The 27,534-nt window shown below is 39.4% G+C and overlaps 1 protein-coding gene across 1 annotated transcript; it reads left to right on the plus strand.

Annotated features, from left to right (window-relative positions):
- Positions 1 to 639: 639 nt before the first annotated feature.
- Usp20-33 (Ubiquitin specific protease 20/33) lies at positions 640 to 27,254 on the plus strand. Its single transcript, XM_065222743.1, has 6 exons — positions 640 to 1,603; positions 15,896 to 17,931; positions 17,992 to 18,262; positions 21,471 to 21,764; positions 21,823 to 22,303; positions 25,819 to 27,254. The coding sequence occupies exons 1-6, from the start codon at positions 1,520 to 1,522 to the stop codon at positions 26,379 to 26,381; spliced, it is 3,729 nt and encodes a 1,242-aa protein (XP_065078815.1). The 5' UTR covers positions 640 to 1,519; the 3' UTR covers positions 26,382 to 27,254.
- Positions 27,255 to 27,534: the final 280 nt, after the last annotated feature.

A 27,534-nucleotide genomic window follows, 5' to 3' on the forward strand; every position in this document is an offset into this window, starting at 1 on the left:
AAATCATGTGGAATTTCACATGGAAATTCGTCAATAAAAATGTGTGGAATTTTATTAGTGTAGTGTTTTCACCAATGGATTTTGTTTCTGTGTTGTTTGATTTCGGAGTTTTGTCATAGAGAACAGACGTTCAAGTTCGGTCAGAAACTTGTGTAAAATAAGTGGGAACGTCGCCGTTACGTGGTGTTAGCATCTCCTGATTTTCTCTACAAATTTTCCACTTTCGACCAATATGGCGCTAGTATCGATAAATTTTCTGTTGAAAATTGCCACTTGGCGCTACTAGCACTTAGTGTCTAGTGTAATTTGTGCAACGCCAGCGCCATCATGTTGTCAAAGAGGGTTTTTAAATGGGGAAGTCGCCGTTAGTGGCGCTTAAGTCGAATAGGAATCTTTACACAAGTTTTTAGAGAAATTTTGTTCGAGCCTCCATGTCTGTTCTCTGTGGTTTTGTTATCACAAGTTTTCCGTGTATGATTTTTTCCTATCATGTCTATTTAGCTTGATTCATTGCATGAATTTCCATGGAATGACTTTTGTTGTCAACAAAGACACGTCGTGTGTCAGAACCCGAAGCTTGACAGCTCCTCAGCGGCCAGCGCAAAGAAGGAAATTCGCACGATCAGCCAGGCCAGCAGCAGTCATTCCAAAGACACGAAGCCAGTTTATTCGTCATTCTCGCAAAAGCAGAAAAATCTTTGATAGAAAATATAGTGGTGTTTTATCGAATATTAATAACCAGTCAGTAAATGACGTTTGTGATTTCGAAACGTTGATGATTTATCAACTACATTGATTGAGGAAATCCGTGCCGAAAAGGTTCTTCAATGTGGTGCACCTGTCTCGTCCGATTAGGCAGGCGGTCGCAGTGTTGAAAACGAGTTCCGTGGAGTGTGTGGGGCAAGGTGTCGAATCCGATGGGTCAAGGAGATACAGTGCTGTTTTTGCGTATGCAGGAATTAGGCAGTTTTTTTTCTGTGTAGGGAATCCACACTCTTTGTGCGTTTTTACAAAGATTTAGTGGGATTTTCATGAGCTTGGAGATGATCCAATGTTGCCACATTAATCGAACTCAATAGTGATTTTTACGAAAGAACAACACATAAACTAGGTCATCCAAATCATTGGCTGTTAATTGCACAACCAATAGTGGAGTAGCTCGGTGGAATAGTGTAATAACACCATCAACAAATTATTGATCCATCTGAAGGACTTTCGAGAACGCGAAGCCAGTGAACGAAGAGAAGCCTGGTGGTAGATAATCTACCCCGCAAGAACACATAATAATCGATGACATGTAGTACTCGTAGTAATAACAGCCGCAACCCTTCCGACTGATCGATTCGATGGCACAACTGCAGCAGCTAGTAATAACAAGATTACATAATTTTTTGTTGATGTTTTTCCTTGGCTGGCACTGGCTCTGAGCGGACCCGTGTTCGTGTGGTGAACAAGTGTTTTGGCGAGGAGCAAATAAGAATCATCTCAGCACGGCTACAGAACGCAACGAAACGCAACAATGGCCCGCAGTGGAGGTACCAAATGTCCTCATCTGGATAATGTCGTCCATCTCTCGTTGGTGGAGCTGTGCAAACTAAAAAAGGTAACTGAGTCATACAGTTTTATTTTTGTTTCCCGTTCTGACGATTGATGCTGGCTTTTGCTTTATCCATATATCAGTGAAGAATAAGGTAGTACTGCTAGTCAATATTAATGCTTTGCATCTGCTGTTCTTGTTGTACAGCATGATCAGGCAATTCTTTGTTTGCGTCGCGATTTATCGTCTATACGTTTGTCCAGTTGTGCTTAAAAAACATTTAAATCCCTTAAATATCTCTTCTTTCTTTCGTCTCGTGCGTTTACTCTGAGTTGGTACATGACGTAGTTTTTTTAACATTACACCTTTTGTTAGTTGGTAATTATACCCGAAGCAAATGAAGAAACATTTTATAAACATTATCTTTGATTTTTGCACTGTGAGAACTTTAATGATTTAATTCAATTGCTTGCTTAATGAGTGAAAATAGATTAGAACGATTAGTACGGCTCTCAGAGTAAGAGTAATTATGAGCAATTAAGAACCTGCTTGGAAACATTGAAAGTAAAATATACAGCCATCATAATACTGGTTTGCATAGCCGTATAAGCAGAAATTTCCCAATCATTTACCTAGATTTTTGTGTCAGTAAAGAGTAAATTTTCCTCACTTGTGCTTTTTGCATGTGTTCAAGCCTTGCTCAGTTTGGACAGGAGAAACAAAATCATTCCGTCTGAGTTACAGTGTAGATTTGAAGCTAGTGAAGCTATTTACGAAGTCGATATAATTTTCATTCCGAAAATTTCCTAGATCGGACCATGAATTGAACAACAAAGTCTCTTTGTTTTCCTCTGTCCGGGACATAAAGAGATGAACTAGCCTCAGGCTAAAAATCTCTAAAATAAAGACAAAAAAAAAAAAAAAAAAATGTCCGGGACATAATCCACTGCGACAAGTTATTTGATCTATTGTGGAATACCCCGTGTCGTTAGTTTAGAGCATGTCGTATAACGCCAACACTATTGAGAAATGATGAAGTATTCAGTTTTGATACAGTTGTCATTCTTACCTTTTTCGCAAGGATTCGACTCTAATTGAAAGGTCCCGCTCTTTATACCCTTCGGAGTGTTGGAACACCCTAAAAAGGTGCCCATATTTGTCAGTGAAAAACGGATTCCTTCTCAACAAACTCAAACATAACACTGATAATGACCATGCATCAGAATCCTAGTCATAACCACTTCAAACTAGAAAACAGCGATTAGGAACCACATAAGGTAAATGGATGTAATGTCGGCCTAAATGCCCTTAATTTGGGCCCATACATAAATTCAGCAATCGATTAAATTTTCAATAGCGACCAAAAACATCCATTAGTACCGTCCCAATACCGTCTAGATACAATTGATAAATAACAGATTTTTAGCGATAGGCTCAATCTTAGATGCATAGGCCAACATTAGAGTCATTTCCCCTAACTATTTTTTTCCTTGTTTCAAGATCATCCTCAGTGGACAAAGGCGAGTATTCCCAAGTAACATTTTAAGTTTTATGAAATACTACAAAGCAACTATAAAACAACATTCATAAAACCCTGGTCAAGGTTATTTTGTCATTAATGCATCCACCAAAACCTCATTAAGACTAGAATATGTCTAGTTGGCCCACCCTGAAGAAAGTTCTGAAGGGTGTATTCTCGAAGCTCTTCAAGATTGATTTACTGCAAAAGGTTGTATGACGAACGCATTGAGAACCATTTGAAAACTACAACAAAAGCTATTTAGCAACAATAAAAACCCTTTCCGAGCCATTTCCCCTAGTCGCTTGCTAAATCCACTAGGAAAGCATCAATCAAGATAGAAAAGGATTTATTAATCCGATCTTATCAAAATAATTAAAATAGAAACTGATAGTATAAAAATCGTGTTGAATATCCAAATCTATTACAATAGTTCTCATTATGTGGCCTAGTTTTAAGTGCCTTATTAAATGTTATGTGAAATGTACGTGAAAACATCGAAAAAAATAGGTCCGCTCTCGTAAAACGTCGATTTGACTAATTATTTTACATTGAATAAAATAAATTATTTTTCAGATTGAGCTAGGCTGAGATTATTTTTTATGATTTTCGCATTTATGTTTGCTCATTGCTAAATTTACTAAAATATAGTTATATCCAAGGAAATATAGATAGAAAATCGAAGATTGTAAAAAAACAAGCAAACTAATTGTAACATGGCGGTGGCATAAAAGTTGATTTTCATGGGACATTTGTGAAAAAGTTGTTTTGCTTTTAAGAAATCCTCAACAAAATCCTTAGGTTTTAACATGGGTTTTATGAAGAAAACTTGCAGGCTGAATTGTATTTATCTAAAGCCATTTTGCTTGATCTTAATTCGTTCAGATTTATGGCAGCATTTATGGAGGCAAAGTTGCCTGCAAAAGTTAAACGTCAAAGTTTGTTTATCTTTCGATAGTTGTGCTGTGAGATTCAGCGTTCTTCCAGGCGATTATCTCCCGATGGCTTGGAAGCAGTTACTAAGAAAGTTTTCACAACATTTCGCATTTGGCACAGCTGTAACCTCGATAATTCCCGAAAAGATCCCCTTCTTCTTGATGGTTCTGGAAGTGCACCATCAAACGATGCAGGAATGTATAGTTGAATTAATTTTTTCCAAGTGATGACCCTTTCGCCGAATAAAATCGCAGCTATGGATCGGAATCCAACTAGTGTCCGCTAACTGACAGAATGCAATGTTTGCTGTCGGTACTGACAAAAGTTATTTCGATCTTCATCTATTCGCAAGGTCTGGAGAAGGCTGATCTGTTCTCAGGCTGTTTTGACAATGTTTTCTGAATTTGAGGACCACGCTCACTTCTCTCTTTCCACCAGATGCTCAGTCGTTGATGGTACCCGTTCCGCCGGACGTGCTGGTTCTTCTAAAGAACTACATTTTACTGAAATCGACCTCCCTTCGGTCGTTAGCATCTTCCAACTTCGATTATCTTTCGAGATATCCTTGTCATAAATTTGGTTTTTATTCACTGTGAGGATCCATCCTTAAAATTCAATTTGTAAACAGAGAAGATTTTATGATAAACTTTTAAAAACCTAAAAAACAACAATATATGCCATTTGCTCTCATTTAAAACTTAATGGTTTTATGATTGCTTTTATAATGATATAACAGGTTTATAGAGTATTTTATCAAGACAGCAATAAAAAAAAAATTGCTAATGAAGTTTATGATTGATTTATAGAACAGTTTTATGGTGGGATTGAGAACTACTTTGAATTCAATTTTAAAACAAGACAGTTTTTGACTTCTCGCCAGACTGTAAAAGGTTTTTAAAACAGCGAAAACGGAACTACTAAAGGGTGTCCACGATGAAATTGCCACACACAAAATTGATTCGCAAAATTCGAGTTTTGATCCGATTGCCATCAAATTTTCAGGGATTGAGAAATAACTATTAAACTTCATTTTACCATTTTACTCGTATTTTATTTACAGTCCATACGCAAATGCCCGCACCTTGGCCTTAACCCCGGCCATAAGATTCTGCACAACCTGTGAATCAACCGTTTTTTGCATGTAAACCCATACTTTCTTCAGTTCCTCGACTGTCTTCACTACCTTAGGTCGTTTAAGAAGGTGCTGCTTCATAATCGCCCAGTACTTCTCGATGGGGCGGAGCTCCGGAGTGTTGTACTGGGCGAAATTGACCTTATTGTCCGCATACCACTTCAGCACGTCCTTGGAGTAGTGGCATGAGGCCAAATCCGGCCAGAAGATTGTTGGGACGTTGTGGGCCTTCAGGAGAGGAAGCAGCCGCTTCTGGAGGCACTCTTTTATGTACACCTGTCCGTTCATCGTGTCCTGGGTCACGAAAGGTGCACTCCGCTTCCCACACGTGCAGATGCCTTGCCAAACCAGGAATTTCTTCGCAAATTTGGACATCTTCTGAGTGCGGACATGCTCCGGAACGCTGAACTTATCCTTGGCCGTGAAAAACAGGTTGCCGGGGATCTGTTTGAAGTCGGCCTTCACATATGTTTCGTCGTCAATGATGCAGCATTCAACTTTCGTCAGCATGTTGAGGTACAACTTCCTGGCACGGGTTTTGGCGGACTTGTTCTGCTTCTCGTCGCGATTAGGGGCCTTTTGTACCTTGAACGTTCGAAGCCCAGCCTTAGTTTTGGCCTTCTGGACAAAACTTCGGCTTAGGTGCAGCTTCTTAGCCACATCCCTAACGGAGGCGTTCGGATTTCGGTTGAAGGCCCCAACTACGCGGTTGTGATTTTTGGTGTTGTACGGAATACTTTTTCCTTCACTTCTGGGCTTCCGATCGGTGGTCAACCGTTCCTCGAACCGCTTAATCACTCGCGACACCGTGGAATTCGCGATTCCCAACGTTTTAGCGATGGAACGATGCGAGAGATCCTTGTTCTCGTGATGAATGCGCAAGATTTTATCACGCACGAGCTGTTCTTTCGACTCCATTTCCGCGAGTTTTGATCACAGGACTTTAAAACTTGCAGGATGTAAATAATGCACTATGAACTAAATCCACCCAAATTTTCATTAAATTCTACCCAACGGTTAAAAAGTTAGAGCAATTTCATAGTGTGGCAATTTCATCGTGGACACCCTTTAAGCCAGGAACGTGTTACACTGTGAAAAGCTGTATTTAAACTAAATTGATTATTCATTGCCATTATAAAACCATCATAAATCAGAGTGAATGCCAAATGATTGCAGAATTGTAACTTGGGTTGTCACTATCAACAAGGCATAAAAAGTAAAAAGGACTATGATGAGTTTCTTGATTGCAAAACAATCCTATTACCCTAGTTTGAAGTAGTTCAGGCTTCGGTGATAGATGTTAATGGCAGTAACGCACCACAAAAAGGTAATCTACCAGGCGTTACTGGCCTCAACATAGTCTTGCTGCGTAGATGATACTTAACGGACTGAGCAAAGGGCAGCCCTGACCGGATCGCTCAATGTGATGTGGATGGGAAATAATGTCCAAAATTAGAAGCTAATTGGTCAAAATGTCCACAAATAGGGTTTGGTTTTAATTTCTCTTTTTCGAACGGGTTTGACCAAAAAACTTTGAATGTTTCTATCAAAGATGACATCTACATTTATTTACCTTTCCACACGTACTGGATGGTTTGCTGGTTTTTGTTGAAGATCAAAGTAATCAGGAGACACTACCCTAGTAACCTGTTTGTTTGAAGATATCAACAAGTGCAAACTTTATTCATCCGTTATCAAACTCTCGTCCTGTCGTCTTCTTCTTATTCGCATGCGTGCTCTCAACTTAGTGTGCCCACCCGTAGGGCTTTCTTAAGCGCCTTGCCAAAGGTGGGAGAGCTTAATTTCATGCTGTAGACCTGTGTAGACAGGACAGTGGCCCGAAGTGATGGCATCACACATTATTTTCATTAATTGTTTAGCCACGTCGTAAACGTTTATATAAAGGCACTGACAGCATGTGTGATACCAGCGGGTTTTGCCGCAATTCGTTCTTAAATTGGACGATGCTAGTTAGATTAAATAATGTACATTCTATCTATTCGAAACATTTGAGGGAAAACGAATAAAAAGTGCACTTTCCAATTGCGTGACGTGCTTTAATTGTTTTTCATTCAATAATTATCATTGAATGAATAACCAACAATACCTATATTGCAGTTGGTATCGTACATAATTTATGTATTGCTTCATTTTCGAAAAGGGTGAATACTTCCGTAATGGCTGTGTGTTCTGTTATGTGTTCGGTTGTAGCATTTGGGAATACCATTTACCATGACAGGGTGCGTTGGGATGGAGTCAGGTGGCCGCGATGGAAGTACTGACCCTAAACAAAATATACTTTAGATAGGAAACTAATCTCAAGAAAACTAAAGACAAGATAAATTTTGCGGATCAATGTAGAAAGGTAGCATAATAAACAGATAGAGTGAAATATTACTTTTAGGCTGATCTCGTGGGAAGAATAGGATGTGGGGGATCCGCATAGGAAGGCATCTAGGCCTTAAATATGTAGAATAAATTTCCCCATTTTATTTATTTGTAGTTATTACCTAGTGGAAGATGTTATTTCAAATAATACAAATAGTTATCAGATCTTCGGTCATATGTTTGCTAACAAGTGAATTTTAGGGAAGAAAAAAAATTCAACGAGTAATGATAGGATGAGGCTGGTCAGGCATTTGTTGATTGTTTGTAGTGGGAGTTCGGATTGTTATGAAATTGTCTGTATCTGGTAGGGGATATTGTAGCTTTTCACTGGTATTAGCTTGTTAACTATGAACTGCAGAAACTATATGAATTATCGCGTGTCTCTGTTGTTCATTACATACCAAACGAATTAATCATATTTTGTCGTGGAGTGTTGTGGTTTTGAGATGCTCGATGACCCTGGAGGGATCGTTTTTGCTTACTGAGCAGAAAAGTAAGCAAAAACGATCCCTTCAGGGTCATCGAGCATCATGGGATTAATCCAAGCTCTCCCATAACAGAATAAACCCTCATCGCCGGGTTTCGAGAGCATAATGCGCCGTAATAACCAAAAGTTGAAATGTTTAAATCGTTATCGCTGTGGTACTACATATCCCAACACACAATTTGAGCTGATTATTAGTTGAATAAGCTATGTTTTAGCTGATAAAGCATATTTTTGTCTGAATATGCTCTTATTCAGTTTTCAATGTTGTTCAATAAACCATAAACTTTAAAATGCACAAACAGTGAATCCAATCTACGACGTAAGAATACCGTAACAATGCTAACGATATGAAAGCATCATTATACAATTCTCAAATTTGATCTGCAGATATATAATTATTTAATCTCATTCAAATTCCATATAATTTCGTAGCATCGTGGCCAACTCAATCCAAAAAAATCGAACCACTCACTTCAATCTAATCATCATGCCTTCCCATCCCCTACATGCCTGCATATGGCGAGTCAGCCATGACCTCTCCTTCACTATCGGGCTTAGATTGACTTGCGCTCTCAACTTAGTGTTCTAAATGCACTTCCACAGTTATTGATTGAGAGCTTTCGATGCCAATACCAATGCATGAATTTGTATATTGTGTGGCATGCACAATGATTTTCTGTGCCCAGGGAAGTCGAGAAAATTTCCAACCCGATAGATTCTCTCGACCGGACCGAGAAATAAAACCGCCGCCACCGGCTTGGTAATACCGTGCCTTTACTGACTAGGCTATGGGGTCCCTTAACTCTCGTCCTGTACAGACTCAAAATATAGTTCTTCCTTAATTCAAACCACTGTTATAAATTCAATCATCTGATAGCGGCGATCGAAGAAAAGTTACCTTTAAGCTGGACTCAGGAGCTAGTGACCACCTTGTGAACCAGAAGGGATATTTCGAATCTCTTGAAAGGATGACGAATCAAAGAAGACTAAACACAGCATGGCACATGGCGTTGTTCAGTGTACAACGTTCTCTATGATGCAGATTTGCGAGCGAACCTTCTATTGGCGAAAGAGAGATTGGAAATTTAATGGAGAAAAACTATGCCAAAGACAACTCAGCCCTTTCTTTAATGCTTTATAAAGTTATTCGGGATTTACTCGGAATGAAATGTGAAGAATTTCATTACCAACAGTATATTCAACAGCAACCAACCTATCGATGAAATCAAGACCAACAATTGAAATGGCCTTAACTCCATTTTTTAGACAAACCTTGTAAGGCCATTTTCTCGCGAACCGAAACCTTCATTCGCAAACCTAAACCACAATCGGGTAGAGGAGAATTTTTCCTACCTGTTCATTATGTTGATTTGCCTTCGGTTCGCGAGAAAATCTAGACTAACATTTGAAAGGGGCGGAAGAGCCAAAATGTAAACAAACCATATTTTGGCACATAGAGAGAACAGTTCACAAACTACTCGATAAACACGAAAAAGTAGAAGAAAATATCACTTCATATCATCAAAAACGTTTCTTACATGGCGTATTTCCAACTTTCAACTCGATGATGCAACTGGTTGTTACGCCTTGCACCAGAACAACGAATTATATTGTTTTAATATGCCAAACGTATTGATTCTGTAGTATCTAGTCACGCCCGATTCATTTGAAACGCATCCGATTGATATTTCACGTGTAAACAACGAACAAAAAGAAGACCAAAAAAATCTCCGGGCGTAATTCCACTCTCACAAAATTTGCGAACGAAGAACCAAGGCGGAACAACAAACAAAAAATCCCGATGGTGTACTTCCACGGCGTATCACCAGTGTTGGCAGTTCAAAGGATGGAAGATCTGGGGGGTAACAACATGTAACAAATTATCAGGGCGTATGATGTTTTCTTCTCAATTTCTCGACAAAGAAACCTTTTTTTGAGTTTTTAGTGATGCATGATGATAGATTACACTATTCACTATATGTCAAGCTTATAAAATCATCCAGAAAATAGAAAGTCGTGAAATAGGATTAATTTTTAGGTCATCAAAATTCGGAAGCGATTTTCTCGATATGGTGATGATGATGATGATGATGATGGTCCCACCTCTTACCCCTACAAAGGTTTGAGCTGGACGATTTATCTTTAAGATAATTAAATATAAACATTTTAACCAGGTTAGCAAACAAAAACGAGCTGGTTACAGTTACAGATATAAATTCCCTCTAGACTTTACAGTTGCTTCACAGCAATATACATAAATGTGAAAAAGCTTAGGCGTCCACCTCTTAGTTCGCCTTTTTGTCCACCTAGAATATTCATAAGTATTACAAGCAATCAAGAGTTAATGAACAATCAACAAAGCATCCTATACACTAGCAACCCCGCAATGATGCTATTATAATTTTCAGCAATGTCAGGAATGCTCACGAACCCCCGACATTCAGCCAGAAAACTTAATACTAACTCAAAGTATCTTCCAAATAAGCTTCAAAGTTGCATTTTTTTTTATCAAATGTTAAATTCAGTCCTCTATATCCGTAATACGCGCGCGAGGCTCAAACCTTTGTAGACTACTACTTTTTTTTTTTTTAACTACTACTTTAATTCAAATATAAAAAAAAAATCCATCATCACCATCGTGGCGAACAAAATAGTTTTTGCAGTGCTACAATAATTATTAAAAAGTCGTTATGACAGCTATCCATACAAAATAATCCGTTATAAATAACTTCGTCAAGATACATACTTCGTCCATTCATAAAAAAAAAAAAAAAAAAAAAATAAAAATCACTGGATAACTGTTCAAAAGACAGTTTTAACGTGTGAAATACAATGTCTCTTGAATTCTGCTAATGTTGTTGCACGTTTAATATGTCTAGGCATCGAATTGAAAACATTTACTCCTTTAAAATACAATGAATTCTGTGAAGCGCAAGTCAAGAAATGTGGTGTTCTTATTTCATCCGCGTTTCTAGTATTATATCTATGAAAATTGGAGTTCTATGGTTATTTTGGAGTTCCGCCCTTTTCAAATTTTAGTCTAGAAATCGTCTTACAAGGTTTGTTTACAAAATGGAGTTAGGCCATATCAATTGTTGGTCTTGAAATCGCCGAATACAAATCGCCTTCTACCTTGTAAATCTCGAAATCACCGACCAATGCTGTTTCGGAAAGCAAAACGCCTATCGAAATGTGAACGAATCAGAAGCCTGATATGACGAGGCTCAGAGTGTTTAGCTGCAAGGCATACGCATGGGTTCCCACTCAGCACCGGAAAAAAGCTTGATTCGAAGAGTCAGTTGTCAGTAATGGTCGGTTACGCACCTAATGGGTACAGGCTGTGGAATATGAAAACCCCGATAATTTTCCGTTTATGTCCAAGATGAACGCAGAGCCCGACCCCACCTTGTTTGTGGCTCCTTACACTGAAACAAATCGACATGTACCGTTTATTGGATCCATCTTATAACATAGCAATGTCAGCAGATTTATTCATTCTATGTGATGATTGATAGATTCCATTGGATTATCACTTAAAAACTATGACTGCGATATGGAATGATTTCTATAGTAATTTCACATACTTAGTACTTGATAATACTTTGCTTCGAACGTGGTTAGCGAAGGTAAGAAGTATATGAATATTGTCTGATATATTTCATGGTGAAAAACTGTTGATATGTCATGGGTGGGAACAGACATCTAGAAACTAATGGAAAATCATATAAGTTTGCACTATGAGAAAATTCAGTAAAATATACCTGTTTTCATGATGAATATTGCTCGCTAAAATATATATCTTATAAGATAATCATGTATATTTTATTGGAGTTGCTTTTACTGATTTTTGACGTTTGTTGATATGTCGCGTGTAAATAGACATGTAGAAACTATTGGACTGTCATTTAACTTTGCAGTATAGGAAAACATGTATATCTCATTGTAATAGCTTGCTTTGATTTTTGACGTTTAAAGATTGTAAACAGATCTATCCCAATCATTAAATAGTCATATGGAAATGCCTTTTAAGAAATCCAACAGCAAGCATTTGTTTTTGCATGTTTTTCTGGGATGAATATCGCTCCCAATAAAATACATCTTACATGATTGTTCTTTATAAATTATTGAAACAATTTTCAACGATGTTAACGTACACTCATTCATATGATAATTGGTTCCAGAAAAGAATGTATTGAGATTGAAAAAAAAAATGATTCTACTGTAATATTTACTTTGCTATGATTCTAATGTAAGCCTTCTACACGGCTAATTCAGATTCCAGCCCTAAGTAGTACTCGAACTTCATGAGCCAGTTCTATCAAATCATATAATTTAGTCGTTGATTTATTGCACACAGGTGCATTAAGAAAGATTTGAACAAACCACACCACCGAAACGGAACATAAATTTGTCAGTGCTATTTGTCTTCACTCTAGCAAAACGAGCATAACGTTGCACTGCATTCCATGTCGGGAGAGCTGTTCTTACTTCATGCTATTTGAACGAGCTCAATCTTGAAGTCAGCCGTGGCCCAGTGGAATCGAGCACAGACACCGAAAGCATCACACCTCAACAGATCTTGATCGAATCCCAAATCAGCTACAATAAAAAAGGCACAACTGTAAAAGCTCCCACTGCCTGATGTTTATTTTTCGAATTTATTTTTAGAAATCGATTAAATATATGTGTCAAAAGAAGAAGTAAATTTCATGTTATTTTCACATAAACTTTACTTCGATTGATTTATGACACATATATTATATTGTGGTGAAAAGTATAGCTTATGCTTATGGGTTTCAAATCCATTTCAGTTAATTATTATAATTTAATCGATTTTCATTTATCATATGATATGATCGTTACCAAATTATCAGCATTGTAAATGTATCAGATATTCATATAGAATTTACCTGACACATTTTCAATCATATCATTTTCAATGGATTATCTTATAGCGCAAATTTATTAGACTTCCACATAACAGGAATATGTCAAATTCGTTCAGTGTACGATTTCGCAGAAGAAGCGGATGCTGGTGATGCAGCAAATCTACCAAACACTAGAAGATCCGAGCAAGAGGGGGTAGAATCGTATGGTCAAGAGGATGTCTAACCAGATACTGCTTCCAACCCTGCGTCTAGATCTTGGTCATAACCTTACCTTGAAACGACGACCACGAGGCACCGCAAACGGGAGCGCAAGCCGCTCCGTCTGTCAATTCGTTTGTGCTTATAGATTTACTAGGGACCAATAGGCTAGTATATAGTCGCTATATTCATAGTCTGGCGGATGGAATCTCGAGAACCAATTGAGCTGTCAAATAGCGGAACCAATCGAGCAAATCACGACCAACAACAGAAAAGAGCACATCAGCTATTGCGAACAAAATTTCGGAAACCGTTTTCTCGTGACTAAAGGCTCACCTACACAAACTAACGCCATATTTAGGTTGTGGAAAGTTTCCCCCATCCAATGATGCTGGTAATTTACCTTCAATTGGCGAGGAAAGAATAATCAACGTTTTGTTTATAAAAGTTGATTGTACCTTTTCAATTGTTGGTCTACACTATATTGAAATGGTTCCGCTTTTTGATAGATCGAAATTCTATCCGCCAGACTATGAATATAGCGACTATAGGCTAGGCAAAACTGAAATGCATAATGCTGCACGGTAAGAAAAAAGTACCCAAAATTGAGTTCCTTTCACTCATCACGTGGCTTCCGTGGGGCTAGGTAAAATTAAGTTAAAGAAGAAAACTCAATTTTGAGTAATCCTGGCGTTGACCAAGTTGACAAAAAAAAAATAATAAAACGGAGCAGACTGGAACCGAACCATGGACGATGAGATTACGGGGCCCGTGTGTTGACGACTCGTCTATCAACGCTTGTGAAAATGAAATGGTTTAACCATGCATAAAAGCAACCTCAATGAGAATAAACTTATATTTGAGTTCATTTATTATTACTCAATAGTTGAGTAAATTGTAACCAACGCCGCTTTTCTGATTCACTCAACGGCGGACCTCAAATGATAGAACCCAACGTTGAGTTTTTTTTAACTTAATTTTGAGTATTTTTTCTTACCGTGTGGGTTTAGACTAGGCAAGTCATTTGATCAAGTCAGTTGAATTCAACTGACTTGAACGCGAATTGAACGTGTAAACCATGCCATTCAATTGACTTGATCAACTCACTTGAATTGAAAAAAGATGGACCAGGCTCAACTTTTCAAGCCAATTGAATTCAACTGAGTTGATCAAGTGACTTGCCTAGTCTAAACCCAGCTTAAAGGTGTATTCAGACTTGAGCGAGAGCGAGAGTAGCGGAGCGGACTTCGGGTATTCGGGTGCGCTCGACTCTCTGAAGATGGCTTGATTGCTACCACGCCACAGCGGGCTGCAAAAAATACGTTCCCGACGATATTTTTCTAGCTCCGCTTGGCGGAAATTCTTGCTCTCACTATCTCGGCCGAAGAGAACGAGAATTGACAACATAAAAAATAGGTAGGTACTGCATGACTGCCGGAGTGATTCGTGATATCAGTGCCAACATTTCAAAGGGGCGTAATTGCAATTGTAAACAATGGATTTAGCTGTCGATTTCTCGCGAATAAAAGCTCACTCATGAAAAATAATGACACCAGCAGGTAGAGGAATGTTTCCTCTATCAGCTAGCAATGTAATTTTGGAGAGGTAAGATTTCATTCGCGAGAAATTGACGGCTAAAGTCATTGTTTACAAAAGCAATTACGCCCCTTTGAAATGTTGGCACTGATATAGGCGTTATTTTAGTACACTGAAAATAGTTTTCATATAGTTTCCATTGGGAACGCACATGATATTTTTCCAATAACAAAATTAATTATTTTTATCTGAAATTCACATAACATTCATATGATCACATGAATTATATGTGATAAATCACATAAACTTCATTGGACACATAAGGTTTATGTGATTTTGTGGTGCGATTCCCAATTATGAGATCACATGAAAGTTATGCGTAATTCTAATGGATATTTTCCATCGAAAATGTGATTTATTTTTTGAGTGTAGAACACCCAACAAAAGACACCGAATCGGCGAATCCTGAGAGCGGAAGGGAGAAAAGTAGGTAGTGGTAATAAGTCGATATCCCTTTTATTTCATTGGATGGAGGAGTGCGCAGCTTAGCTACTTCTACATGCTACTATGCTAGCATCCGCGACTCTTATGTCGTAAGAACCAGTTTTACGAATGAGCAAGGGGGAGCACGGGCCACTCACCTTCTCTTATAATTCAATAATACATTATTTTATCATTTCTGTACACTTCAAAAGACGATCTTAGAAATTTAGGAAATAAATACAAACTTTAGCAAAGTCCTGCAAATGTCAAAGAACTTCGTGAACTTCAGAAAAATTTAATAACAATCACAATACAACACTCGGCACGTTGCCTTTCCCCGACCTATTCAACTTCTCGTAGAACTTCTGAAACGGTTAATACTGGGCCTTATTAAGGGTGTCACTACACGATGATAAGCAAGTGATACTCAGAATAAGAGCCGTGATTACCGTACAAATCAAATGGGAATCACTTCACCGTGACGACAAGTGACAACTTTTCACCGTGAAGTGACATCCGTAATAAGCCCCACTGATGTTTTTTTTTTTTTTAAATATTTGTAATTTCCGCATGATTTATAATCGTAAGCCATTTTACTTTACACCAACCCCCAGCTGGTTATCTTGTGCATGGTCTTAAATGTTTGCAACAAATCCTGCTCATCTACTTTGACCTTGCGATAGATAAATTTTGCTTATTTTTCTCCGTATAGTAGATAAAGCTTATCGGTCAGCACAGACTGTCAGGTCGATTAAATCCAGTTCTAATCCAAAATTCCTTTTCTCACCAGGGAGAGCCATGTACGGAGTGCGACGCGAATGGCCCGAATCTATGGATCTGCCTGCAGAAAAATTGTCTCCACATCGGTTGCTCGGAACAGTACAACGACCACAGCACGACCCATTTCCAGACGAATCGCTCTCATTGCATCCACATGAACCTGTCCTCTCAGCGAATATGGTGCTACATGTGCGAGTTCGAGGTGTTCCTGATGCAGCAACAGCAACAGCAGCAGCAGCTGAGACGAACTTCGGTGGTTAGTAATGACTCGAGCGACGCCAGCCGGTACTCGGTTAACAACAACAACGAGAAGCTGCTAATGTATGGTGATCGGACCAGCGGGATTGGGGGTGGTGAATCGTGCGACAGCAGCTGCGAGGAAGATGAATTTGAAAGACACGGCAAATGGAATGGATTGGTCGGGTTACAGAACATAGCGAACACTTGTTACATGAACTCGGCCATTCAAGCGCTTAGCAACAGTCCCCCGTTGACGGGATATTTTTTGGATTGTGGGTCGATCATTGAAACGGATTTACTAGGCAATCAAACCGTCTCGAAGCCGGGATTGGCTAAACATTACCATAAACTGATAAAGGAAATGTGGTGTAAAAATCGGCGGTATGTTGTACCGAGTGGAATTCTGTACGGGATACGCATTGTTCATCCCATGTTTCGAGGCTACCAGCAGCATGATACGCAGGAGTTTCTTCGCTGCTTCATGGACCAGTTGCATGAAGAGCTGAAAGAAGTTATTCAACCACCACCGGAGCGACTCTCACTGCAGGGTAGAAATGATGGCGATGGCGATGACCAATCGCCATGCCCTTCGCCATCGCCATCACAGTCGGAAGCGGAATACGAAACATGCGATAGCGGAGTTTCTGAGCAATCAAGTCTGTCGGATGACATTTCGGTCATTAACAAACGGACTAGGATGGTATCAAGATCTCCTAGTCCCAGTACAAACCAAAGAAACCCTACGTCAAACAGCCGGCAGCAATCACCGATCGGCAGCAATAGAAGTAATTCCAGCAGTAGTGGAAGCATGTCTTCAATGCAACATCAGCAGCAGCAGCAGCACCAGCAACAACAACAACAACAACAACAACAACAACAACAATCTGGCTCAAACGAGCAGCACCAACAGAAATCTTCAAAGGACAAAATGCCGGAACGGTCCATTATCAGTGATATATTTGACGGAAAGTTATTGTCATCGGTGCAGTGCTTGACGTGCGATCGCATCTCAACCCGCGAAGAAACATTCCAAGATCTATCGCTTCCCATTCCAGGCAAGGATCATCTTGCAGTGTTGCACCAAAACCACCCTGGAATGCCGAACTCCGCTCATCCTTCGCCACCGGTGAGTGGAAGTAGCAGCGGAATAACATGTTCCGATGCGGTCTACCCGGTAACTAGTGACAGCTGGATGTGGTGGTTTTGGAATTGGCCTTTCTGGAGCTGGATTCGATCCTGGTTCTGGGGACCAGCCGTTTCCCTGCACGATTGTATGGCAGCTTTTTTCAGTGCGGATGAACTGAAAGGGGATAATATGTACAGCTGTGAAAAGTGTAACAAACTTCGCAATGGGGTGAAATTTTCCCGAGTACTTGCGCTACCGGAGATGTTGTGTGTCCACTTGAAACGATTCCGCCACGATTTGTCGTATAGTTCGAAAATTTCCAGTCCGGTTCATTTCCCACTGAATGGATTGGACATGAGGCCGTATTTACACAAAGACTGCAAATCGGAAGTATCTACGTACGATCTTTGTGCGGTCATCTGCCACCATGGTACGGTCGGAGGGGGCCACTACACCAGCTTTGCCAAACATGATCCCACTGGGAAGTGGTTCGAGTTCGATGACCAGCTGGTAACGCAGGTCAGTCCGGAGGATGTGCAGAACTGTGAGGCTTATGTGCTTTTCTATCGTAAGAATAACTCCAAAATGACAACGATTAGAGCTCAGGCTAGTGATTTGATTAGCGTTCAGGAACATGCATCCGACATAAGGTTCTACGTGTCCCGGAACTGGCTGCATAGGTATGTTTATTTTTATTTTTCGAGAAATCGATAATAATTTTACCAAACTTTTGTCCTTAGATTCAACACATTTGCTGAACCCGGACCCATCGATAACTGGACGTTGCTTTGTCCGCATGGAGCGTTCCCACCGCATAAAGCTCCATATTTTTCCAAATTGGTAGTGCCAATTCCGCAAACGTTGTGGGACTTTCTGTACAAAAAATTCGGTGGAGGACCGGTCTGCAATCATATATTTCCTTGTCATATTTGTAAGAAAGCGGCCGAATCGTTGTCCCGAAGGCAACGAGCCGAGCTGGAAGCATTTACCGCTTGCAATGACGAGTATCAGGTAATGATGGTGCCTCAGATTTTCTTTGCTAACATCAGTGATGGATCGCTCTTTTGGGTATTTTTCATTACTTTTTATTATAGAATGCTAGGTCAAGTCCAGTTGAATTTTCAGTAAACATAAATGTAGTTTTATCAAAATGCAAAATTTCCGCACCGTAGAGCCACACTGAAGTTGAATTCAATAGTGCTCTAAATCAGAAAATATTAAAACATCAAATCTTACCAAAGAAATAGATCATGCTTGATTTTCGTAGACAAAACTCACGAGATACAAATCTCACCCGAGGGGCACGCAATACAAAGAACCGGTACGTTGAAGTTAAAATGCAATCAAAAGAACTTAGTAATTAATGCGTTTTGAAATAATAATGACTGTAATTAAAAGTATTGAAAATGTAATTTATGTACTTTAATTACGAAATTTCGACTGTAATTAATGGAATTCAAAAGTACTTAATGTTCACATTGTGTAATTATTGTAAGTAAGTAGTAAGTAGTTAATGGAATTAATTTAATTACAGTCGTTGCCTGCGTTGGAGTTAAAGGTTATTGCGTGCCCCTAGATCTCATCAAACTGGTGAGGTTGAGTTTCGTGATGTTTGCTTTACACCCGAACACAACCGAAACTTGCATGACGAATGGCAGCAGTCGCTTCGTGTCTGCCATCAATGAAGATAAAAAGAGATAGCATTGTTGCCCCTTCTCTTTCTAAGAAAACGAGGTGCAACGGAATCATTTCAGTGCCAACATTTTAAAGGGGCGTAATTGCTTTTGTAAACAATGACCTTAAGTGGACCCTACACGATTGCTTTTATTGACAATAATCGTATTGTCAATACATTCTATATTGACGTCAATACATCGGTATTGACAATATTTCTGTATTCACATCATCAATATTATTATCAATAATTCCCCTTCGCGTCAATATATTGATACGTGTGGGGTTCGTTTTAGCCGTCGATTTCTTGCAAATAAAAGCCCATCCCTACAAATTAACAATGCTAGCTGGTAGAGGAAACATTCATCTGCTGATGTCATTAACTTTTATGAGTGAGCTTTTATTCGCGAGAAATCGACGGCCAAAGCCATTGTTTACAAAAAGCAATTACGCCCCTTTGAAATTTTGGCACTGATTTTTGCGTCGATTCAACTCTCTGCTTCAACTTTACACGTTGTAAATAGTCTCGCAACATCAAAGGAGCTTGTAAAATCAATATAAAGCATGATTGGAAGATTGCCGCAAAAGCTCAACGCAGATGTCGCCACTGCGTGATGATGATAATGTTGACAGACTGCATATAAAATTCGTGAAAATTAGCATTAAATCATAATTTTCATCAAGCCTGCGTGAAATCTTTCCAATATAACATTCGAATTGAAGAAGAAAACGTTTTTACGATCAGACTGATGTGCAACTTTGACTTTTCCAGTTGAACTTTCATAAGATATATTCATTTCATTTCGCGGCTCCAACAATGCTGCATCGTAAATATGATGTAAACAGAAGTAAATTGCTCAATTACTCAAAATAGAGATGATTTGTCATCTTGCTATCGCTTTGAAGACCATCTAGCACCATTTTATAGTATGGTGCGTGTTCAGTAAAGCAAGTTCCGTTGCGTTTTCCGTCGAAAATTGTGTGTTTGCTAACAAAAGGCCAAAATGAACATTTATTGAATATTGGCGTCCTATACAACCAATCTCTATTACCACCAGCATGATACAACCTTTCCTAAGTAAATTCACTTAATTTCCACTTTCATCCTAGTGGAAATCGCACATATTCACCATTATCCGAAAAATGCCGCTGCGCAGGAGGTAACCTCTCCCTGTGGGTGCAAACTTGTTATGCATAATTTTCCATGAAAACATCTCCGATCCATACCGAAATAATAACAGTTAGTTTGCAAACACATTTTCTTACACGATTCAAGCAAAAGTTTCCACGGGAAATTATTAGTTTTTCTTTATGTACCGATTTGCCCCAAAAATCGTCTGTTTTATTTACTTGGAGAATTTGAAAACTATCCTCCTTCTAGTAGTTCTCACTTCGAAATGTAGGTGGCGAAAGCATGGAAAAGTTTCACTGCAAGACGCCAATATTTTGCTCAAATATTACGCGTGATATTGAGAGCGTATGAGAGCAAAAACATATCAATTTGTAATGAAAAGATAAGTGGTCATTACGTGGCGCTAGCATCTCCTGATTTCCTCTGTAAATTTTCCACTTTCGAACAATTTGGCGCTAGTATCGATAAATTTTCTGTTGAAAATTGCCACTTAGTGTCTAGTGTAAGTTGTACAACACCAGCGCCATGAGGTTGTCAAAGAGAGTTTTTGAGTGGGGAAGTCGCCTTTAGTGGCGCATAAGTCGAATAGGAATCTTTACACAAGTTTTTAGAGAAATTTTGTTCGAGCCTTCATGTCTGTTCTCTGTGGCGAAACTGCCAGTGCATGCGACACCTAGGTTTGAAATCCAAAACCACAAAAGTGATTATGTACTAAAAATATTCCATACGATTTGACAGGTAGCAAAACGTCATTATCATTTTCTCATCAGTTCCATCTGCTGGTCGACCGTAACGTAAATTCATCAATCTTAACACTACACGGCGAATGAGAACGACTCAAATTTGAGTTTAGTTCACTCATAATCGCCAAAAGTGCAGGAACTCAGCGATGAGTTAATTTGCCTCATGTTTTCCCAGGATTTTCCAGGGAAAAATTCCTGAATTTGAGAAAAGTAAAGATTGGATTCACTTAGTCTATTGGTACTATTCCGAGACTGAATAAAATTTTCGTCAATTTCCTCATTTTCCGGCAGATTTTTTAGGTTTTCCACAGGAAACCATGGGACAAATTTTATTCATCGCTGAGTTCCTGCACTTTTGGCGATTATGAGTGAACTAAACTCAAATTTCAGTCGTTCTCATTCGCCGTGTAGTTTTTAGATAAATTTTGTTCAAGCCTCAACGTCTGTTCTATGTGCCTCCAGTGAAAACAGAGTGTGGCTCTGCGGTGCGGAAATTTTCTATTTTGATGGGGATATTAAAAACACTAAACTATCTATTTTAAGATGGGTTAAAAGAAAATTCAATTGGATTTGACGTAAGCATTCTACTATATTAAAAAGTAACGAAAAAATCCCAAAAGAGTGATCCATCCCTGGCTAACATGAATATAACGCTTTCTTACTGATTTAGTACAACGAAACCCCGACCACCATTTATGCAATTTCGATGGCATGGTTCCGTCAGTGGCAACTGTTCGCGCGGGGTGTCACCACTGACGAGCCTGGACCGATCGATAACAAAACCATTGCCATTCCGGGCGACACGAGCGTTCCGCTTCGAAGTGTACGGCAAGGATCGGACTATGCTCAGATAAATTCCACTTTGTGGCACTTTTTCCACGGGATCTACGGTGGAGGACCGGAAATCGTACTCCGGGGAAACCCAGTGCCACCACCGGAGCCAAAGATGTCGAAACAGGCCAAGGTTTGTGCTTTATCTGTTCATTTGAGATTGACTTAATAAGCACTCTCCCGATTTTCAGGAGCGCGAAATTGAACCAATGGATGTAGGGGAACCAGCTCCGCCGGCGAAATCCACCACCACGACCAGTGGAAAACAGCAACAGCAGCAGGATCCAGCTGTCGAGGTACCCGCTGAAGTTCCTTCCAGTACATTCAATACGCAGTCGACGAAACCGCAAAAAAGTGTATCCTTTGAGGACAACGAGGGGTATCACGAAAACGATGGAGATTTTAACGAATCTTCGCGGTCGGTTCAACTGAAGCGGAAGCAAATGAAGCAACAGAAGGAACAGTCAAAGGAATCGAAAAAATCCGAATCGGATAGCGCCGACGGGTTGGTGACCTACCTGCGGCGAAAACAACTCAAGCATCAACAGCACGTGGCGGCTGCTAACCAGGGGGCAGGCGGTGATAGTAATTCGGACTCTTTGGAGATTGGCAGCAGAAAGGACAGGCGACATCGAACGGGGATGAAGTCTAATGGATTCTTCGGAGCGGAGGGTAAGTCATGCCAATTTCGGCGGACTGGTGCTTAATTTTGGCTAAATGGTATCCTGAAGCACAATGCATTCTCTTGCAAAAAAAATAATAGCGTATCTCCTTTTCGACTAGTTTTTACTATCAGGGAATCGGAACCGTATTATGGTGTTTTTGTTTTATTGCGTCGTTTTCGTTCTTGTGAAATTAAACCTTTAAAATTTCCGTTTTAAAAAGTGTTAATTGAAAGTATTGAAGTGGTGTTGAAAAGTTCATTAAGTGACAATGATCAAATCCTTCCGTTTAAGTTGCATCAGGTGCCGTTTGTTGCAACTCTCAGCTAAATGTATTTACCTTTTGGTTCCTCTATAGACTTCTCTGACGTTTGTGAATTGCACAAGTATTAGTGCAGAACTTTGGGTGAATTCAAAGATAACATATCAAGAAGACTGGCAACTTTGCCTGAATTCAAGCGACAGACACAGTAGCGGTGCAGACTCGAGTGAAGGTGGAAGCAACGTATAGAAAAATGATCAAATACACAAACCTTTCTTCTGAGGATGGAACCTTTGCTTTCCAATTCGTTCGTAGCTTTTACCTTTGAGCGGCAGATGACACGATTGTGTCTGTCTCATACCGGTTGTATGAGAAAATAGAAGTGTTGCCAGTCTTCTTGATACGTTGTTTTTGGTAAATTATAACTTATAAGTATATTATAAGTATTAGTGCAAGAAAATCTTTGAATTTACCCAAAGTTCTGCACTAATACTTGTGCAATTCACAAACGTCAGAGAAGTCTATATAGGTTTTATCCATTGATTGATTGATGCTTGATTGAAAGTTTCAGTTCATTATCAATGATGTATAGTATATTAGTTTCGATAATGCATTGGAGCAGGGTTGTGGCGTGTGAAAATAACTTTGGAGTGCTTGCGTTCTTGAAATGGGCTATTGGAGCTACGGTGAGCAATCACATTCTAACTCCCGGGCAAGGACGCCAGATTTAAAGACATGTCTTTATTTTGAAGAGATCTGAATATCTGAGTAAACATTTTTTTATCGAAGACATTTTTTTTTCGAATACTTTTTATCTTTTGTGAAGACTTTTGAATCTATATTAAGATATTTGAATATTAAAGTATTTGTTGGTGTACACAATGCACGATTACTCTTCCAAAGGGACGTATAAGTTTTTTCCTTTTTTTATTTAACGTCGGTCTCTGTTCCGCAATCTAGTGCCAATCACCGACGGACATCGATTGGCATCCATTTCCACACCTGCGTAGGATATCGCACCCATTCACAACACACATGGGCCGGGACCAACGGCTTTACTTCCCTTCCGAAGGAAGACGTGACCAGAGATTTTTATGCCTCAGAAAAATCCCACCGACCTCGGCTGGGGATTGAACCCAGACCCATCGGGGTGTTAGAAAGCAGTCACGCTTACCACTACACCACCGACGCCGGCGTATAAGCTTTTGTAAACAATGCATTTGATCGTCGATTTGGCGTAACAGGTAGCTCGCCCACGCATACTAACACTATTATCAGATAGGGTACATTTTTCCCTACCTGATAGTGGTATTAGTATGCGTGGGCGAGCTTCCAGTTACGCCAAATCGACGATCAAATGCATTGTTTACAAAAGCTGATACGTCCCTTTGAGTAATCGTAGCATCAATTATTGATGTTTTTTCTTAAAAGATAACATTTTGACTTCATATTTCAAACAGCTTCTTGAAAATGGTAAGCGAACAAAAGCGCAGCCGGGTTTATGAAAATACTGGGAAAAATATAGAAGGAAGTGATCAAACTTCAAAGATTCATAGCCTATAAGACTTATTTCATAGGCTATGAATCTTGGAAAAAAATTAAGCCTGCAATATTTAATTTTTGCTCAGTATGGAGTATCTTGAAAAATTTTAATGTTCTTAAGTTTTTTTTTTTTGCAGCAGTGTTTGTTTTGGTAAACGATAAGCTGAATAGATAGTCGTTCAAGCAAATAAAAATTCAAAATTTGCCAGACCCCCTCCGCCGCCTCCTAAGCTGTCAAAGTAGTTTATGAACAGTCCCTTAGTCAAGGTTCAGGATTTCGTGAAAATTTCAAAATCCTGAATATTAGTGGAGGGGTACTTGCCCCTCTTTGCCACATTTGGATCCCAACCCCTACTCACCCAAGAAGTGGTGGTGAAGGCATTTGAAGATATTAGGGCGTGTCCCATTTGCCGGGTTAAATTTAACTAGTAGCTGAAAGTAACAGAATGTTATCGAATAACCCTGCTATCCGCTCGATCGTCAGCACAGGGATTTTCGAACATTGAAATTAACTTACGAACTTACACTGAGGCAAATAAACTTAAGACTTTCATAAGGCTCAACTTATGAACGACACATATGAACATGTAACATGTGGTAGCTCTTATACGCCTATAACCATTTAATTTTTCCAAGCGTTGAAAGACAAGTGGTCAACACACATACTTCGTAATCTCAACGTCCATGGTTCGGTTCTAGTCTGTTCCGTTTTATTATTTTGTTGTCATCATTATTTTTAATAAGGCAAATCAGTGAAATTCATACTGATATCTTGTGGCTAAAATTCATAAGTGGATCTTAAGGAATTCTTACGTCCATTTGCCTCAGTGTACTTTTAACTACGAGTTAAATTTAACTAGGCACTTGGGATATAGCGAAGACAACAAATCAAAAAGACTGGCCACTCTTCCATTTTCTCATACGAACGCTATGAGACAGGTACAATCGCGTCATCTGCCGCTCAAAGGTAAATGCTTCGAACGAATTTGATAGCAAAGATTACATCCTCAGAAGAAGGGTTTGTGTATTTGCTCATTTTTCTATGCGTTGCTTCCACCTTCACTCAAGCGCAGCGCCACTGTATAGGGCCACCCACATTAGATCCGTTTGCGTTGCGTTGACGTAAATTTGACAGTTAGACAATAGATTTAGCTGTCACTTTGCCGCAACGCGTCCGATCCGGATCTAATGTGCGTGGGCCTTATCTGTCGCTTGGATTCTGGCAAAGTTGCAAGTCTTCTTGATTTGTTGTCTTCGGATATAGCCTAGGTATGTTCCCGTACTTGCTTTTTTGCTTTTGTTGTAGGTTGCTGCAGCTTTCTGCAAATTGCTATAAGAAAATAATATGCTGCAGGAAGTACCGGAACATACTGTTGCTCTTTACTGTACAGAATCATAGGAAATGATTCAGACAAATGTTATCCATAATGCGACTCCCAGAGAACCCACACACATTTTTTGTTATTAAACGGTTTACTCCATACATCAAGGATCTGTGCTATTATTCGCTTTGTGGAACAGATAAAAGCGAACTAACCAATGGGCGCCACGGCATCCACAAACCAATTATTATTTAATAGAAACATTAAATGTCCTGACTAACAAACCGTCCAACGTTCGGTGCATAACGGTACTAAACGTTTAATTTAGACAACAAAAGTCCGATGAAGAGAATAATAAATAAATAAATAACCGTAATGTGTTTTTTTTTGTCGTTTTAGGAAAATATCAAACCGCAAGCACCGACTCCGGTAACGGTACCATGCCTCGGGCTGAGTCGTTTTCTCAGCCTATATCGAATGGAACCAAAGTCAATTACAGCAACCTGAGCGGCTCTTCGTCCGCTACGGCGTTCTCAAACTCAGTGGATGACTCCCACAGTGCCAACACCATAGAACCTACCACCGGTGGAAATGCTTCCAAGTCGGTTGATGAAATTATGCCTCTGCTGAATCAAACGAGCATCAACAGTAGTAGCCACCACAGCGCGTCGGTCGACGAGGATGCCTCGGTCGCCGACGAGAGCGATAGCAACGAAGGACCAGTGACGGTGGCAAAAGATCGCTTGCATAGTTCTGGCCGCAGCAAAGGCCATGGACACCGAATTAGCCAACAGCAGCCGGAAGCAGAGAATGGCCAAAGCGAACGCGGAATGATGTCGTTCAGTAGGAAGAAGCTTAAGTCCAAATACATGAAGAGCAAGGCAGCGAAAGCTGGGCTCGTGCTTGACGGTGCCAATGGACAAATTTCCACCGGAGCAAATGCCAGTGATAGCGAGAAATGAGTAAAGCAACCGCTTCGTCGTTTCCGTTTTCTGCCATTCTCTTGATAGTCTGTTATCGCTTTTGGGATAGGTTTGTTCAAGATACGTGTAAATAATATCGTACATTTATGCCTGGCATTTTCAGTTGTTATTTTTCGTGCGCAAGGGTTATCCTCTACTTCTTTTTCTCGGAGGGGTATTTTTCCTTTAAGTTATAAAGATATTTCACGCCATAGGGATTAAAAGAATGCAGTTCCGTTTTAATGTTATTTCATCACTTGTTTTAATGCTGGCTGTTTTTTTTTTTATTTTGAAGAAAATTGTGAAACGATGTATTCGGTATGTTCGAAAAGCAATTCATAGGTGAAAGAAGCGAAATTTCCAAATTGGATTACTATTTAAAATGGTATACATTACATCAATAGCGTAGTAAGATGTTCATTGAATTCTTTTCCAAACCATCGACTAATTGAATAAGTGAAAAGGTATTAAAGTTTTGCTCACTTTGGAAAAAAAACGAAATAAATTTTTGACCACCATCATCGGTATCAATTCAAATTAGAACACAATGAAATCGTAGTGCAACACCAACAATGGCACTTTTTCGACTATTCGCACCAAGTTTTGCTTTGCAGATAGATTTCGCATTGTGTTGAACTGAAAACATGAAAGTAATGCCGCGGATGACAAACTATGAGCATGAGCATTATTTGTATAATAATTATGAGCACTATTACAACAACTATACAAAAGCTATACAAGTGTGAGCATGGATGTGCTCATAATTTATTATACAAATAATGGTCATGTTCATAGTTTGTCATACAAGTGTATCCGAGGCATAAGATTGCATGATGATAACATTTTCTCGACCTTAAAATAAATTTAAAAACCGATCGTGTCAAAGTATTATGTTCTGTGAGAAATTGTCCCTCTATCGTGGCAGAGTAAAGTGGTTCTGTGTGTGCTATGCCGATACGACACATAGGCAATAGCTGCATATATAGGCACATATATCACAAGTGAATAATTTGATTGAGAAACCGCATAGGCGAAACTGGGACAAGATGGCCAACCTAGCGAAACTCGAACAAAATTCTACAATTTTGACCAGAAAATAGTTCTTTCTACAATAAAAAGATTAAATTCCAGCTGTGACTAGTAAACCGGGAAA

This window comes from Ochlerotatus camptorhynchus, unplaced genomic scaffold (genome assembly GCF_037179485.1).
Source record: "Ochlerotatus camptorhynchus isolate MF236.1 unplaced genomic scaffold, CSIRO-AGI_Acam_v1.1 ptg000177l, whole genome shotgun sequence".
NCBI classification, from domain to species: Eukaryota; Metazoa; Arthropoda; class Insecta; order Diptera; family Culicidae; genus Ochlerotatus; species Ochlerotatus camptorhynchus.

What these genes read in the sequence shown, in the direction of transcription:
- Usp20-33 (XM_065222743.1), top strand. Translation starts at nt 1,520, where the DNA reads ATGGCCCGCAGTGGAGGTACCAAATGTCCTCATCTGGATAATGTCGTC. An exon ending in CTTGCAATGACGAGTATCAG is followed by an intron (nt 18,263 to 21,470) that starts GTAATGATGGTG and finishes TTACTGATTTAG; the next exon opens with TACAACGAAACCCCGACCAC. An exon ending in AGATGTCGAAACAGGCCAAG is followed by an intron (nt 21,765 to 21,822) that starts GTTTGTGCTTTA and finishes CCCGATTTTCAG; the next exon opens with GAGCGCGAAATTGAACCAAT.